We start from the raw sequence: 17844 nt of genomic DNA, 5'->3' as shown, positions 1-17844 counted from the left end.
AAAATCTTAATGTCAGAAGGTACCTCAGATATTTAAATCAAACGCACACACAAAATATAAAGTCAGAGCACTTACATGCAAAACATTTTTTCTACTTTCATTTTTCTTTGCACATGAACAGCGACAGATATTTTTTGCTACATTTATTTGTGAACTGGGTTTTCTCTGATTTTAAACAACTCATTTTTTTTTTAAGTTTTCATCAACATTGGACTCATCTAAAGAAGTCTGGTCATGTTGATAACACAGCTTAAAGCTGGAGTTCTTTTTCCAAAATTTAAAACATATTTCCAAAAAATGAAATTTCTACATTGACAAATAAGAGTTTATTCTTATTGGCTCAAGATTAATTGAAGTAATAACTAGGAAAATTTCTATGAAACAGGGAAAAGGGAAAGAGAGAAAGAAAAAAGCATTCTCATCAAAATGAACCAAGACAGGAAGAAGGCAAAAATGCTAGTGAAGTTGCAGAATATAACATAAAATACATATGAAAAGAGTTCATTCTCTATTTGTTATGCATATTGATTACAACTTACATTGCAAAATGTTTAAATTTAATACTTCATAAGAGCAACTTAATTACCCAACTGCTGATTATCACTACTGTAAATAATACCTGACTTTCATGTTGAGATTTTTGTTTTTTGGTTTGTTTTTTTTTTTTTGAGATTGAGTCTCGCTCTGTTGCCCAGGCTGGAGTGCAGTGGTGCAATCTCGGCTCACTGTAACCTTCGCCTCCCAGGTTCAAGCGATTCTCCTGCCTCAGCCTCCTGAGTAGCTGGGACTACCTGCGTGCACCACCACACCTGGTTAATTTTTGTATTTTTATTAGAGACGGGGTTTCACCACGTTGGCTGGGATGGTCTCGATCTCCTGACCTCGTGATCCACCTGCTTTGGTCTCTCATGGTATTGGGATTACAGGCATGAGCCACCGTGGCCAGCCTGAGTTGGTTTTTTATGTTGCTGACTACCTCTGGGTACGGTAGTTAATAAAAGATTTACAAATTATATATGGGCCTTAGAGTCATCATTACCTGTAGACCCAAAGTATCCTCTAGTAGATTTTCAGAAAACCAACACATGGGCTTCTTCTCTTTTTTTCTTTTTTCTTCTCTCCCTCTCTCCCTTATTTCTATCCTTACTATCTTCCTTCCTCCCTAATTTACTTCCTTCTTTTTTCCTTTCCTCCTTCTTCACATTTTTAATTTACAAATTCTTTCTTTCATCCATTTATTCAAAACCATTACCAAGATTAGATTATATAAGAGGCTGATAATACATAGAAAAATAAGAAAACTCTACTTGATTAACAACAGAAGACACTGCTAAGCAGCGTGATGTTTTCTATTTGTATAAGAGTTGTTGAAAGAAAAGACACCTGCATAGGGGGAAATAGTAGCCTCATAGAGAGTTGTTGGAAGCATGAATAAGATTTTACCGTTGAAATAAAGGCAAGCATACGTGAAAGGAAGAAAATAAAGATATGGAGGAGAGAACACAAAGGATCAACTATATTGCCTGACCTTTCACCTTTCCTTCTTCTCTCCTTTAATATTTTCTAAATAATGACATGGAAAGATTAATTGGTTTTAATAATGTAATACTATCTGTAATTTTTTTTTTTTTTTTTGAGAGAGGGTCTCACTCTGTCACTCAGGCTGGAGTGCAGTGGCACAACCACCACCCACCTCCCAGGTTGAGCAGCCTCAACCTCCCTGGCTCAAGCCATCCTCCCAATTCAGCCTCCGGAGTAGCTAAGATTACAGGCAAAAGCCCCCATGCACGCCTAACTTTTGTATTTTTTGTAGAGATGGAGTTGCACCATGTTGCTCACGCTTGTCTCAAACTCCTGGACTCTAGCGATCCACCCGCCTCCGCCTCCCGAAGAGCTGGGATTACAGGCTTGAGCCACCATGCCAGGCCCACTATTTATAATTTTTAATACTATAAAACAAACTAAAATTGACTGCAGTCTAATACACAGAAGCTCCCATTTGCTTTGGGCTCTGACCATTATTCAGCTTGTATTCTGAAACTTTCAAAATTTTAGAACCAACCGGAATTATATTAGGAATTCAAATTTGACCATAAAAAGTCAGGTTGTTTTGTTTTTTATTTGCACCAAGCGCTAATCTAGTATTACTATCCTTCCACCACCAGTGGTCCCATTTTTGATGATTTGTTGTGATTGTGGAGGTGCTCCTCGTAGTGCAGGTGGCTTTGAGCCTGTTCCTGAATGTTCAGATGGAGCAATTCATTCATGGGCGGTAGAAGGACCACAGCCTGAACCCGGGGTAAGTGCCACATTCTAATAAACAGCCTTTGGTAGTCACTGAAATTCAGTCTTTACACATGAACCAAGATGGCCGCCATCACTCACAGTCTATGCTGTTTTTTGTGCTGAGAAAGCTAATGGGGAAAATGAAGAGGAATCAAAAGCACAATAAAATTAGATGGAAGTAACCAGGGAAGGTTTTCTAAGTGAAGTTCAAATTTTAAATGGATTTCAGCATTTCCTAAATAGTTTTTTTTTTTTTTTGGAAATCTGAGGTAATTTGAGAATAAACCAAATGTATGACTATAGAAAGATTACAGTCATTGGTCATTACAAATGGCAATGTTGTTTCCTGTCTTTTAGGTTATGACCACCGTCATACCGCAAATACCACCTGATAATGCAAATATAATTGAATGCATTGACAACTCAGGTAAGAAAAAAAATTGTTTAACAACTCAAATGATTAGGAAGTCTGTTTTCTCTCTTTGCATATTGTTTTTTGATGCTCTTATTTTTCTTCAAAAGTGTTTACATCATTCTTTTTTAAATGAATAATTTGTAAACTAAATGGCAAGGAAAAACCTACAGTAATTATTATTCTTATATGCTGCATTTTAAAAATTTTCCTCAACCATCAAAGAGTACTTACAAGATGACCAAATTAGGATCTCTACATATGCAGAAGTACTGAATTGTAACCATGAGTAAGTTTTAGTCAAGATTTTTAATTTAATAGAGCAAATTTCATTAACATACATTCACACATATTTCATACACATGTATACACTAATTCAAATTAAAGCACAACCCAACTAAAATAGACCTGTGCTCATTTATTGAGGCTAAAATCTTTATACACAATTAATTTAAGAATTCAAAATTGCTTTGACTTTAGTTGCTTATTATAACAAAGAAAAAAATTACACCCATTTTCAACATCATCACAAATATTACCTAAAAAATATTTGTCCAATTTTCTTTAATTCAAAGCAAGTAGATGAAACACTATCAAAATCTTTCAAAGCTCTCAACTGAGATTGTGTGCACGTGGTGGAGTTTCTTGTAGCACATGGGTAAGACTGTACAAATACAACTTGCCTTAAAACAGGAATCTAGACCAGTTCACAGGCAGAAACCAGGGAACAATTAGAATTTCACAGTAAGTGGATAACTACCACTATAATAAAAGAACAATTAAAATAACATCTCATATCTGTGAAAATAGTTGTATCACATTACTTTTCTCAAGGTAAATAATACTATTGGTTAGCTTATTTTTCTCTTAGTCTTTTTAAACAGTAACCATTGTTTTCTACTTTAAACTCTAACAGGCATAGAAATGTGTATAACTTGTAGAACTGGAACTTATTCAAAGAATTGGACACAGTAATCTTTAAATCTATTTCTCCACCTGATTTGTCCATTTTCATTAACAACCCCAATGTCTTCTCACCTCAAAAGCAGAATCTCATTGTTGACTCACATTCACTAACATCAAAACAGTTCTCAAGACTTATCAAATCATCAAATCCATCAGTATTTATCTATGCATTTGTTCCCATTAAGTCCACAAACTTTTGCACAGATTTTGAACAAAGTACCATAAGAGGCACCAAGGACAATTGAAGCATGAAAAACACACTGTTCCCAAACTCAAGATCCTTCATGTACTAAAACCAGTGGATACATATCCCACTGACAACATTCATCATTCCATAGCAGTTCCACGGTCCCAGCCATCATTTTATCTCACCTACCTCAAATATTTCTTTTTTTTTTTTAATTTAAAAAAGATGAAACACTTGACCAATTTGTGTATCATCCTGTGCAGGGGCAATGCTAATCTTCTCTGTATAGTTCTTATTTTAGTGTATGTGCTACTGAAGCAAGTACCTACCTCAAGTACAGTAACAGGCTTTCACTTACTCCTCACATCCAAGTGCAAACCCAAGATTCTTCATGAAAACCTTTCTCCTCACATAGCCATGGCCTCCTTTCTGAAAGCCAGTGGTTCTCATGTCTTTTTCAGGATGTCCTGTGCTTCTAGTTACACATTGGGGCATTCTTACACTATTTTTTTAACTTTCAGAATTTGAGTATTTTTCTTCCAATTTCCTTCAGGTTGAAATCAAACTCTCTAGGGCATAGATTTTTATAAGTCCTCTGCAGCCTTCACTTCCAGCAGAGAATATAGTAATCTCTCAACAGATAATTATCAAATTAACAAATTAATAATATCATTTTGAGCTCAATATTGTATTTATATCTCATTTCTTTATGTATTATCTTTTTATTTCTTTGTTCACAAATGCATACCTAAATGAAAAAATCATGTATTATAAGGCAAGTTGTTAATTTTTTAGTTTATGATAGACTAAAGAAAATAAACTTAATTTGATCAACACTTTTAGGAGTTTATACAAATGAGTATGGTGGCAGAGAAATGCAAGATCTGGGAGGAGGAGAGAGAATGACAGGATTTGAACTAACAGAGGGAGTTAAAACTTCAGGAATGCCTGAGATATGTCAAGAATACTCTGGAACATTAAGAAGAAATTCTATGAGGGAATGTAGAGAAGGAGGTCTGAATATGAATTTCATGGAAAGCTACTTCTGTCAGGTAAGGTCCCTAGCCACATGTCTTTCTCGCCATCCATGTGCCCGCTGCTCTTCACCCCAAGCTTTCACTAATTCCTAAAGGGGCTTGGGCAAGAGTCTCCTAACTAGATTCTCAGCCTTTGTGTCCAACAATCCATGCTGTTAATTATAGATCTAAAGCTCTGACCTGAGCACTTTACTCCCCAACTTAAGAACAGCCAATGGCTCTCAGCTCTCTTTTGTTCATGGCATGCAATCCAAAGTCCTTAACATGTTAATTAAGATTGTTCACAAAATGAACCCTTCCTCTCATCTCCAATTACTCCTTGCCATCAACTCCACTTGCTGAGCACCTTTGCCACAGACTTTTCATCTCCATGCGTTTGCGCATCCTGTGCTTGCGTCCTGGAATGCTTGCATCCCACTATGTCTCTCACAAACTCCTACCCATCCTTCAAGACCCAGTCCAAATATCACTCTCCCTCCAAAGTTTTTATAGTTAACCCTCTCATCCAAAATAGGAGTAATGTTTTCTCATCTCTATTTCTGCAGTAGTTTGTTTACACATTTATAGAACCTATCATTGCTGAAATCTGTCAGTTTATGTTTACCACCACTTTTAGTGTCTCATCCATATGTTCTCTACATTACATTGCCAGTACATAGTTCAGCTCTAGACACAGAGTCAATAGTTAATAAAAGTGGGATCAAGAGCCATAGTCTACTTCCAAAACATTGTAAGAACGAGCTGCAGGTGGTGGGAAGAGCATGAAACCTGGAGAAGCAGCTGCAGGGGAATTAACTTTGCCATTCACAGGAAGAGATGTAATTGTCCATGGTTACACACCATGTGATACTCAACCTTCAGGAAGTTCCTGTCCCTGATACCAACTAGAAAAACATTTCTGTCCTTCTACATTCTGGCCTAAAATGGTTCATTAACTAACTTAGTGGTTGGTTTAAAGAGTGGCTGATATTTTTAAATAAAATATTGGTAAAAGCCTTCAAATAGCAATAGACATTAATGAGACTTGTTGATAACCATAGGAATACTTATTCATATATATAACAAAATATTTTATATTATATTTTAATAACATAGAAATATCTTCCTTCCACTCTCTGATCAAATATCACTTTACCAGAGACCCCTTCCTTGATTACCCTATCTAAAAGAACAACACCCATCATTTCCTTTTTCTTTACCCTGCATCTGCCACCTCCTGACCATAGGCTTCTGTATTGTCTGTCTCACTCAAACAAAATGTAAGCTCTGTGAGAGAAGAACTATACCTGGTATTGTTCATTATGCATAGCTAAGTTCCAAACACAGAGTGTCTGGCAAATAGCAAATAGCAAAGGCTCAATAACTTTTTTTTTTTTTTTTTTTTAAGACGGAGTCTCGCTCTGTCGCCCAGGCTGGAGTGCAGTGGCCGGATCTCAGCTCACTGCAAGCTCCGCCTCCTGGGTTCAGGCCATTCTCCTGCCTCAGCCTCCCGAGTGGCTGGGACTACAGGCGCCCGCCACCTCGCCCGGCTAGTTTTTTTTGTATTTTTTAGTAGAGACGGGGTTTCACCGGGTTAGCCAGGATGGTCTCGATCTCCTGACCTCGTGATCCGCCCGTCTCGGCCTCCCACAGTGCTGGGATTACAGGCTTGAGCCACCGCGCCCGGCCAATAACTTTTTTTTATATGAATGGCGCAATGAGTTGGTTTCCTATAAGGTATTTCTGTTAACCTGAAAGTTTACAATCCACTATTATGAACAGCAAAGATGAAACAAAATCATATATGTCTTTGAACTTTTACTTTGAATTTAGAGAGATTATATTTTTTAAAATGTCTTTGGTCACCTTTAATTTTGTAGAACAGATCCAGAGTCAAATTTTCCTGTTGCTGTGCTGAAAAAGCCATGTTGCAATAAAACTTCACAGAATCATCATATTCACTCCATGTGAAGGAAAGAAACAAAATCCTGAGTGAACTCAACTCAACTATGAACTACCTTTTCCAGTCAAAAAACAAAACAGCACATTTTTATGTCCTTCAAGTTCAGCATTTTTATATACCTCCCTCTAACTTTGTTATAAATAATTCATGTGTTTTTTTGTGTGTATGGTTTTATGTCCAAAGTACACAATTATAAATAAGTCCATCTAAGTAAATTTTTAAAATCACATTATTGGAATTATACTTAAAATAATTTTTAACCGAATTATTTCAAATAATTATAAAATGATTTTTAAAGCATCTCTAGTAGATGTTAGAATCTTGTTTTATTTCATTCCTCTTTGGAAATGCTCTGGAAGAAAAACTAATGATAAAGGCTGTTCTATTATTGCTAAATATGCATTTATAATTTCATTTTCTCTTTCTCCTATAAATTCAGAAAGCATATGCTTATGCAGATGAAGATGAAGGACGCCCATCCAATGACTGTTTGCTCATATATGACATCGAAGGTGTAGGTTCCCCTGCTGGCTCTGTGGGTTGCTGTAGCTTCATTGGAGAAGATCCGGATGACAGCTTCTTGGATACTCTGGGACCTAAATTTAAGAAGTTGGCAGACATCAGCCTAGGAAAAGAAATTGAATCATATCCAGACCCTGATCCTTTTTGGCCACCCCAAAGCACTGAACCAGTTTGCCTTCCTCAGGAAACAGAGCCCACGGTTAGTGGACACCCACCAATCTCCCCACATTTTGGCACTACCACAGTAATTTCTGAGAGCACCTATCCCTCGGGACCTGGTGTGCAGCATCCTAAGCCTATTCTCGATCCTCTGGGCTATGGTAATGTCACTGTGACCGAGTCTTACACCACCTCTGACACTCTGAAGCCCTCTGTGCACTTTCACGATAACCGACAAGCATCAAACGTGGTGGTGACAGAGAGAGTGGTCGGCCCAATTTCTGGCACTGATTTGCATGGAATGTTAGAGATGCCTGACTTACGAGATGGGTCAAATGTTATAGTGACAGAAAGGGTAATAGCACCAAGCTCTAGTCTACCTGCCTCTCTGACTATTCATCATCCTAGAGAGTCTTCAAATGTGGTAGTGACAGAAAGAGTAATCCAACCGACTTCCGGCTTAGGTAGTCTTAGTATGCACCCTGAGTTAACCAATGCCCACAATGTGATTGTGACAGAGAGGGTTGTTTCTGGTGCTGGCGTAACTGGAATTAGTGGCACCACTGGGATCAGCGGTGGCATAGGCAGCAGTGGCCTGGTTGGCACCAGCATGGGTGCTGGGGGTGGGGCCCTGAGTGGAGCTGGCATAAGTGGTGGTGGCATTGGCCTGAGCAGCTTGGGAGGGACAGCCACCATTGGCCACATGAGGAGTTCCTCTGACCATCACTTTAACCAAACCATTGGGTCCGCCTCCCCTAGCACAGCTCGAAGTCGAATCACAAAGTACAGTACCGTGCAATATAGCAAGTAGTCAGGACCCCAGCTCACTTTTTCATAGTCACTGTGGTTTAGATCCAATTCCCACCACTAAGAAACTAACAATGTGATTTATAACGCACAACTTCATGCTCAGGTCATCTAGGAGCAAGGTGAGAAATCACAATGAGAAAATAAATGGAAACACCGCTGCTAGGGGAGAGCTCTCCTTAGCGTTCCTAAACTTTTTTCTTATATTAGCACTAAGGAACTAAAACTTGAGGCAGAGCCTTCTTTGTGCCTGAGTGGCCTGTAGTCTATCTCCAGCATGTAACTGGCCTTACAACGGCAATTGGCATAATTCTCCTTGCTCTGTTTTGCTTTTCCATATAGCTCGAGCAAAATTTAAAAAGAACTAAATATGCAATATGTGTTCATGTCTGTGGGAAAAATCTAAAATGTGTGCCAGATGCCCTCAGTTTCACAGATAACATAAATAAAAATTTTAAAAAAAAACATTTTTTTTAAGTTTGACTACATAGTCAAGTCCACAAACCATCAAGCACTCCTCGTTAATTATTGCACTAGATAAAATAAATTTCAAATTAGGAAATGTTTCTAGGAGGAAAATTCCATTAGAGAGTGACGATAGGATAAGGTTTCTTCAGGGTAAACTAGCAACGCCTGAGCCTGAATCTTAATTTGGGGTCTCAGTTAAATCTCCTGTAGAGTCGAGGATTCTTCTGATTCTAGTTTGTGTTTAGTGATAGATGTAATCTTGACGAATATTGCTTACTGGTGAGGTTGAGGAATATCACACTCATCTTTCCCTTTACCACTGTGGTTTTGACTTAAGAAAGCAAAACTTTCTAAGTTTACTTCTCGAATTGAAGCAAGTGAGGTCAGACATAGTTGTCATCACTAGTGGTAAACGACCTTCCAAGTAAGCAAATGGGAACTGAACTGTGTTTTCAGGTTTTGTTTTTAGTACGTGATATTCATTCATATCCAGCTCTTTATTACATAGCTCTGAAGTTAAAATGATTTACATAGGCTGAGCTGTGGACAAAAAAAAAAAAAAAAAAAAAAAAAGAAGCAGCTTGCAGTATGCTTAAGCTTTGGGGAATTTTTTTTGTAAGGGGATTTAAAAAAAATGTTTTTAGAACATGTAAAATGTTTAATGGGGAAAGTTGGAAAAGAGTTATTTTGTAAAGTAATACCATGCTAATTATTCACTTTTAGCACGTAAAGCAGTGGTTGCTTTAGCACACCTCTGCTGCCCTTTTGCAGGGATCAATCAGGAACCTTTAACAAAATTGGCAATATTGTATTGGTAAGAGTGAAATAATAATAGATAGCCTATTCCGCTAGTTTATCTCACCCCCTCATTTTTCTCACTAGTATAAATTTTAAATTCCTGATTTGATTTGTCAATAAGATCTTGGCTTATTTATGCTCTGATTTATAGGTAGTGTCCAAATTATACAGTATAACATATTTTTCTAGTTTCAAAATTTAGTAATGTCCTATTTATGATATACCATTTCTGTGTGTTTGCTACATAGTATTACCCAATTAAAAATCTCTAAAAAGAAAGCATTCTAAGGAAAAGGTACATTTACTATTGCATGGTTGAGAAACTTTTTCCTTTCTTAAATACAGTGTTACTATAAGCTCACTAAACTGAAACTCTATATGACGAAATAAAATTAGAATAAAAAATTTGCCCTGGAGTTGTGAATTATATAAAACTTTTAAAGAATTTACCCCGATTACTCAAATTTCCCAGGAAATTACAAGACCAAAGAATATTCGACTTCCTACACTGGTCAAAAGGGGATAGGAGTGAATTATTTAACCTAGAGCTGTTTTGCTCTGTATAACAGCAGATAAGCCTAACATTTTAAAGGCCACAGTATACATCTTCTTTTAACTCGTAGAATATGTAAAATTTTAATAGTCTGTAGTATGCCAAATGCAGAGGTATAAATAAAGTCATTCAAAGGGAGTCTTTTCTTTTTCTGCCACTTAGGGGGCTACATTAAGGATGGGTAATCTTTCCAGGAATAAAGTCAAAAGGTATTTATTAAAATATACTTGAGTATGCCTGGGTCCAGGAGTTTTAAGGAATAGAAATAATTATTAATGAATTAATTCAGTAATTTATTAAAGGGAATGGTAGCTGACCACAGGAAACTTGCTTGCTGTTTTGATATGAAATATCATCACAAGCCTTTTCTTAAGACATCTGATATCTTCCAGAGATATTTTTTAGGTTGTCTTGCAAACAACAAAATCGCTGTCTTTGATAACTGTTGCTGTTAAAATCCGATGGTTGTTAAGATCCCCCCAATTTAGTTACATTTGAACTCCTAAACACTGTTAAACGATGGAAAAACAAGAAAAAACATAGCCATATGAGTCATCTATCTTTCTTGGAAGATACTTTCTAACCAAACTTTTCTTCCAGGATTGCACATTGATGGGAAAAACAAGAAAAATTGAAGTATTAGTCATCTGTCTTTCTGGGAAGATACTTTCCAACCAATTTTTTCTTCCAGGGTTGCACATTGATTAGTCCTAAATTTTAAAATTACCTTTTTAAGACATCAATGATTTTAGTAGTTATTTAAAGGCATGTCATTTTTCAATGAAAAAGCTTTGGACAGAACTTCATTCTTCTTTTTAGATATTTACTCTAGATCATATATATCATGTCATAGACCAAGAAGAGATATGGAAATCATTTTATAAGTGAATACTATAATTAGGATTCAAGTTGAGTTTCAGATCAACTTGCTCTTAACAAAATGAAGAAGACAGAGGTAGTAATTTAATGCTATGTATGTATGGTTTGAAAACAAACCACAGTGTTTATAAAATATCTATCTGGCTTTCTAAAGAGGGAGTCTTTAGTGGCAAAAATCAGTGTATTATAAATACTTTACCATTTAATATCAACCAAAATAACATCTCGAGCTAATTTTGATACTGAATTCCAGACACACCTGCTACATATTATTTACTTCTAAGCGTGTTGCCTGATGTAATTCTATTTGCACTGAAAAATCAAAAGAAAAAGTACATATTTAGGCATATTTATATATCTTCATCTAGACATCTGTTCTACATTTGTGCATAAAGTTTTTAGCATCATAATTTTATTCAAGAAAATGTTCTGACAAAATTGTAATTATATGTCTTCAAAAATTACATTTTTTACTCTAGTAAGTAGATGTTTTTAGTAATCTAGGCAATTTATTTCTGAATTTATACCAATGTTTGATTGTCATGGTACAAAACATATGACACCCTTTGGCTTTTGCTGAAGTTGAAAGGCATTATAATCTTTACCATAAATGCCCATGGCTACTTTGGAAAGACATTTAAAACCCAAAACAAACTTTTAAAAGCATTTGCCCCATTTTCCCATGCCTATTTCATAAATTCCAACTTTTTTTTTTTTTTTTTTTTTACAATTTCTGGTATTTTTTAAGACCCATTTCCCATTGTACTAGGATACAGCAGTCCACAGTAGAGTGCTACTCTCCTTGAAATCAAATCTGTCTTCCACTTCCAGATTATTCAATTTATATTAGGACAAATCTTGACAAGATCAACCTATTATCCATCAAATAATTTTAAAACAATGTGTAATCTTGTTTAATTGTCTACATTCTCTCCCCAGTTTAGCTGTATTTGAATTACTAAACACTTTATCATCAAACTGTACCTAGTCTAACTTATTTTTCTTTTGCTATCAGTTTTACAAGCATTTTAAAATTCTAATATTCATCTCTAGTGGTGTTTAAAACAAGGTTCTCTTATTCAAGTTTCAATATAAATGTTTTTGGATTATTTGGGTGCTAGTTTCTTGCTTGGTTATCTGTTTTTTTTTTTTTTTTTTAAGTTGATTTGTAATTTCCAAAGAGTTATGCATAAAGCAATAAAATGATTAATATGCCTCCCTTATCTTTTCTGAATTGTAAGCAAGGGGAAGGTTTTAGATGGTAAAACCAAAGTTATCAAATCTAGTTATTATTATCATCCTGTATTGGAAGAGAGATAATTCTTTTATTTTCACAACGTTAAAATACGTTTTCATTCTCCATTTCCTAGCTGTCTTTTTTTTAAATGTGTACTGAAGAACCTACTCTCTGGACCACTAATTACAGATGCTAGAGCCCAGTCTTGACCAGGTGGTTAGCCCCACAAATGAGCAGATGATAAAAAGATGCATTTTTAGTTTTTATTTGATACTTGTAACATCTTTATACTTTTACCTTTCTTTCTTTCATACTCTGCATTTTTATTTTTGCATACACCAGCATTTTATTTCTTTTAAAGTGACTTTTCTTTTTTGACTTTTAAATCGTACCCTTTCATCTTTACTGAGATGCATCTCCTTTTGTTCTCCAATGCCACTTCCAGTGGCATTGTGATATTGTGCAATATCAACTTCATCTTGCACAAAATCTTACCTCTTTCAGACTCGTATGATCCTTTCCCCCTCTCCTCTTCATAATGTCTCCACTTTTAATGAAGCCTCCAATGTCCTGGCCTAAAGTCTTTTGTGACTTTATCAACTTTTGAAAGTGTTCATAGTAACTTAAACATCCACATGGATGAACCACCCAAGACCCGGATTCTCATTCTAAACCTCCATTTCCCCCCTCCACTCAGCTGCCATTTCCTTGTCATAACCTGGTATATTGGTACCTGGAATGCCTCAGTTTCTGCCTCTACAGCCTCTGACCATTTCCCTCTCATCCTTGCAGCTCATGGGCTCATGTTGTTGTCATTTCTCTGCTTTATCAAAGCTTCAGTGTCTTGACTCTCACCACTTTCTCACTGTCAGCTTCACCTCTCTGTCTAATCTAGCTTCATGAGTACAACTAGAGTCACTTCTTTGTGAATGCCTTCAACCTACTTTCCCTGCTCTCTGTCTCTTGTCCCAGAACTTTCGCCCTCAATCTCTGTCTCCACACAAACAGCCAAACAAATTATCCAAGTGAGCTGACTTTTTAAATATTAAACACTCAATCTCAAATCTCAGCATAACATCAGATACTTCCCTGAAATCCTATCTGCTTTTCTTATAGATGTCCCATCTCATCATACTAGATTGCTACTCTGCATCTTCTTTGTCCTCAAACCTCCCACACCCCCTCTTCCCTTCTCATTCTTTGTTGATGACCTAATCCTATTGTTCATTGAGAAATCAAAAGTCATCCATTTCAAATGCATTCATCTTCCTCTGCGAAACCTCCATATCCACCGGTACTTGCACCCATCTCCTCCCTCCCATGGGCTTATTCCATGGATTTGTGGCCTACTCATATGAAAACACAGTCCTCCAGTTCTGCTCAAATCAAGGACTTTGCTCCTTCCCTAATAGTATCTTTCCTATTCTTTTTCCTCTCTCTCTCTTTCTGTTTCCTCTTCTTCTCTCTCTTCTCTCTTTTTATCTTCTCTCTCTTTCCTCTCTCTTTCTCCCATCTTTTTTCTCTCTCCACTCTCTCTTTTTATCTCCTCTTTCTCATTCTCTTCCTGTCTCCTCTGTCTACTCTCTCTCTCTCCTCTCTTCCTTCCTTTCCTTCCTCTCGGTAGAACATTTTCATCTGCACCCCTCCTTGCAACTAATTTGTTTGCTTGTTTCATTTGTTTGTTTCATTTGTTGCTTGCTTGTTTCATCAAGCTTCTTGAAGTTCATGTACACATGCTGTCTTTTCTTTTCCATGTCCCATCAGACTTCAAAGTCCTCCCATCAGATTGTCATAATGGTCCTTATCAAGCTTGTCTAAGGTCTATGCATTGCAAGCACAAGGCCCACTTTTCTGTTCTCCCTCTTTCTTTACCTCTGGGAAAAATCTTTAAAAAGTAACCCTTCTTTCTTCCTTGAAACACTCTTGTGTCTTGGCTTGTGTAACACCGTTCTCTCCTGATATCCCCTGTATTTCATCAGCCAGTCTTGCTCATTCTATTTCCCTTGTTTCTCATTTATCCAATCCAATGTTTGGTCCCAAGCCCTCTTCTCTTAACATTTTACACTGATTCTGTGAGACCTCATCAAGACCCCTTTTTGAATGTTCAAAATTAAACTTATGATTTTACCTCCAGAATTTCCCCATTCCAATAAATATTATCCCATCTACCCCTTACTCAAGCCAGAAACTAAGGACTCCTTGATCTCATTCTTTCTCTCACTACCCAAATTTTATCCATTAGGAAGTTCTGTTTATTTTATAGCCTATATATATATTAAGCCATTTAATAGTTTGTATTAGTCAATTACCACAGTGCTCTAAAGATACTACCTGATATGGGTAATTTTGAAAGGAAAGAAGTTTAATTGACTCACAGTTCTGCATGGCTTGGGAGGCCTCAGGAAACTTATAATCATGGCAGAAGGCAAAGGGGAAGCAGGACCTTCTTCACATGCCAGCAGGAGAGAGAATTACAAGCAGGGGAAATGCCGATGCTAATAACACCATCAGATGTCATTAAAACTCACTCACTATCATGAGAACAGCATGGGGACTGCCCCCATGAGCCAATCATTTCCCTCCCTTGACACATGGGGATTATAATCCAAGATGAGGTTTGGGTGGGGACACAGAGCCAAACCATTTAATAGTTTTAATCCTTATCTGTCACCATCCTACTGGCAACTGCCTCCTAGATAGTCTCTCTGCTTCCACATCAGCCTTCTTCAAACAATTTTGTATAGATGAACCTATGTGACCTTTTAAAATATTAATCAGGTTGAGTCAACCCCCCTATTTTTTTAAATTACACTTTAAGTTCTAGGGTACATGTGCACAATGTGAAGGATTATTACATATGTATACATGTGCCATGTTGTTGTGCTGCACCCACCAACTCATCATTTACATTAGGTATATCTCCTAATGCTATCCCTTCCCCCTCTCCCACCCCACAACGGGCCCCAGCATGTGATGTTTCCCTTCCTGTGTCCAAGTGTTCTCATTGTTCAATTCCCACCTATGAGTGAGAACATGCGGTGTTTGGTTTTCTGTCCTTGTGAAAGTTTGCTCAGAATGATGGTTTCCAGCTTCATCCATGTCCCTTCAAAGGACATGAACTCATTCTTTTTTATGGCTGCATAGTATTCCATGGTGTATATGTGCCACATTTTCTTAATTCAGTCTATCATTAATGGACATTTGTGTTGGTTCCAAGTCTTTGCTATTGTGAATAGTGCCGCAATAAACATATGCATACATGTGTCTTTATAGCAGCATGATTTATAGTCCTTTATAGTCCTTATAGTAATGAGATGACTGGATCAAATGGTATTTCTAGTTCTAGATCCTTGAGGAATCGCCACACTGTCTTCCACAATGGTTGAACTAGTTTACAGTCCCACCAACAGTGTAAAAGTGTTCCTATTTCTCCACATCCTCTCCAGCAGCTGTTGTTTCCTGACTTTTTAATGATTGCCATTCTAACTGGTGTGAGATGATATCTCATTGTGGTTTTGATTTGCATATCTCTGATGGCCAGTGATAATGAGCATTTTTTCAAGTGTCTGGTCAACCCCTCTATTTTTAAAGTTTCAATGGATTTCCAGTGAATGTCCCAGAAAAGCCTGCAGGGAGCTGTCTGATGTAGCATTGGTCCACAGTGGATGACGTTAATTTGCACTGTGATTGTTGTAATGGAAAAGTTGAAAAGAAATTAATTAAGGAAATGTTCTGGCTTTTGCAAATGATACTCATTCTGCATGAAACATTCTCCTCCTCACTTTTATATAGCAGCATCCTTTCATCCTTCAGGTAGTAATTTAAATATTATTTCCTCATATATTCTTTCCTTTGTCAATGTTTTCACGTATTCATTCATTTACTCTACGGATATTTATTGAATTCCAAATAGTTATACCAAGCAGTAGTGACATGACAGTGAAAGATAAAGTCCTTCTCCTTGTGGAGTTTATGATCAAGAGAGAATGGAGATGAGGGAAATCTGACAATAAAGAAGTAAACAAGTACATATATGGTATGTTAGATGACAGTAAATGATCAAGGGAAAAATAAAGTGGGATAATTCAGGAGAGGGATTGCAGGGCAGGAGGGACACACTTTTATATAGGGTAATTGAGGCAGGGTTCTATTAGAAAAGTAATATTTGAACAGAGATTTAAAGAACATTAAGGAGCAAGCCATGTGGCTATCTGGGTACAGGACATTTCAGACAGAGGGATAGTCATGGAAGAGCAAGATCTCTGTGTGTAGAGAGATTAAAAGAAGGAAAGCAGCAGGAGGTAGGAGATCCCAGAGGAAAAGATTGAGATTGAGCTTGGCCTTGCAGGCCATCCTAACAAATTTATTCTGAATATAATGGAGAGCTACTGGGGAGTTGGGGCTGAAGAGTGCTTTGTTCAGGTTTGGGGTTGTTTGTTTATTTGTTTGTTTGTTTTGAGATGGGCTCTTGATCTGTCATCCAGGCTGGAGTACAGTAGCATGATCATGACTCACTACAGCCTCAACATTCTGAGCTCAAGAGATCCTTCCACCTCAGCCTCTAGAATACCTGGGACTACAGGCATGAGCCACCATGCCCTCCCAATTTTTGTATTTTTGGTAGAGACAGAGTTTTGTAATGTTGTCCAGGCTGGTTTCGAACTCCTGGGATGAAGCAATCCTCCCGCTTTGCCCTCCCAAAGTGCTGAGATTATAGGCATGAGTCACTGTGCCCAGCCTGGATTTGTATTTTTAAAGGAACATTTTACCTACAGGGTTGACACTTTGGGAAGGAAGTCACAAAAATCAAGAAGATATGTTAAAGAGCTACTGCGATAATCCAAGTGAGTGAGTGATCCAACCACAGCAGGTAGCAAAACAAGTGACAAAAACAAAACAAAAGCCCTGGACAGATCAATTACAGAAAAAAAAAGTAGGGAAAAAGGTCACTGAGCAACAGATTAAATTTAAATCTCACTATGAATTGCCTTGAAAAAACTCAAACATAATAAGTACAAATGGAGAATGTTAAGTTGGTCGAACAGTTTAGAAATGATGCCAGTTCCTAGTCATCTGCTTGGCTGTTGAGTTCAAATAAAACAAATTCCGGCTGACCCTGAGAGAATTGCTTTTCCTAGTTTTACAAAGGAAGCTGAGCAACTTGGTATATCCCAGTCTGCGCCTGTTTCTCAGTCATACCTCTTCTTTCTTTAGCTCTTATATAAAACCTAGAAGGAAGAATTTCTGCCTCCAGAACTTTCTCTAAACTACTCAGAATATCAGGCTCTGATTCTTACCAAAGTTTGCATCTGATTGGACCCAGAATATAATTTGTCACATTTTTTCAAAGAAAAATATTTTGATCCATTCAATTTATTAACTGTGTGTCTCAAAGTATATGCCAGTTTCAGCTTAATAAATTATAGACATGTGATTCTCAGCTTGTTTTGATTACTGCTTTATATTGGGATCACCCAAATGCAAACTCTGAGACAGGATTACAGAGCAATTTTGGAAGGAGGTAAAGGAACCACTGGTAGGTAACAGGGAGATGAAACATGCAAGGGAAAGCTACCAATAAATTGTACCTA

The 17844-nt window shown here is 37.1% G+C and overlaps 1 protein-coding gene and 1 non-coding gene across 2 annotated transcripts in view; one reads left to right on the top strand and one right to left on the bottom strand.

Annotated features, from left to right (window-relative positions):
- DSG1 (desmoglein 1) overlaps positions 1-12231 on the top strand; it is a 35647-nt gene extending 23416 nt beyond the window's left edge. The window contains exons 12-15 of the mRNA XM_023207494.2: positions 2166-2299; positions 2644-2713; positions 4695-4903; positions 7270-12231. Of these exons, the coding sequence (XP_023063262.2) occupies positions 2166-2299; positions 2644-2713; positions 4695-4903; positions 7270-8322 (1466 nt within the window). The 3' untranslated portion in view covers positions 8323-12231. The remainder of the gene's footprint in view (positions 1-2165; positions 2300-2643; positions 2714-4694; positions 4904-7269) is intronic.
- Positions 4071-4176, bottom strand: LOC111539800. The gene has a single exon (XR_002730787.1). It is a non-coding gene; the product is annotated as a U6 spliceosomal RNA (small nuclear RNA).
- Positions 12232-17844: the final 5613 nt, after the last annotated feature.

This window comes from Piliocolobus tephrosceles, chromosome 18, assembly GCF_002776525.5.
Source record: "Piliocolobus tephrosceles isolate RC106 chromosome 18, ASM277652v3, whole genome shotgun sequence".
Classification (NCBI taxonomy): Eukaryota; Metazoa; Chordata; class Mammalia; order Primates; family Cercopithecidae; genus Piliocolobus; species Piliocolobus tephrosceles.
This window is presented reverse-complemented; position numbering and strand designations above follow the sequence as displayed.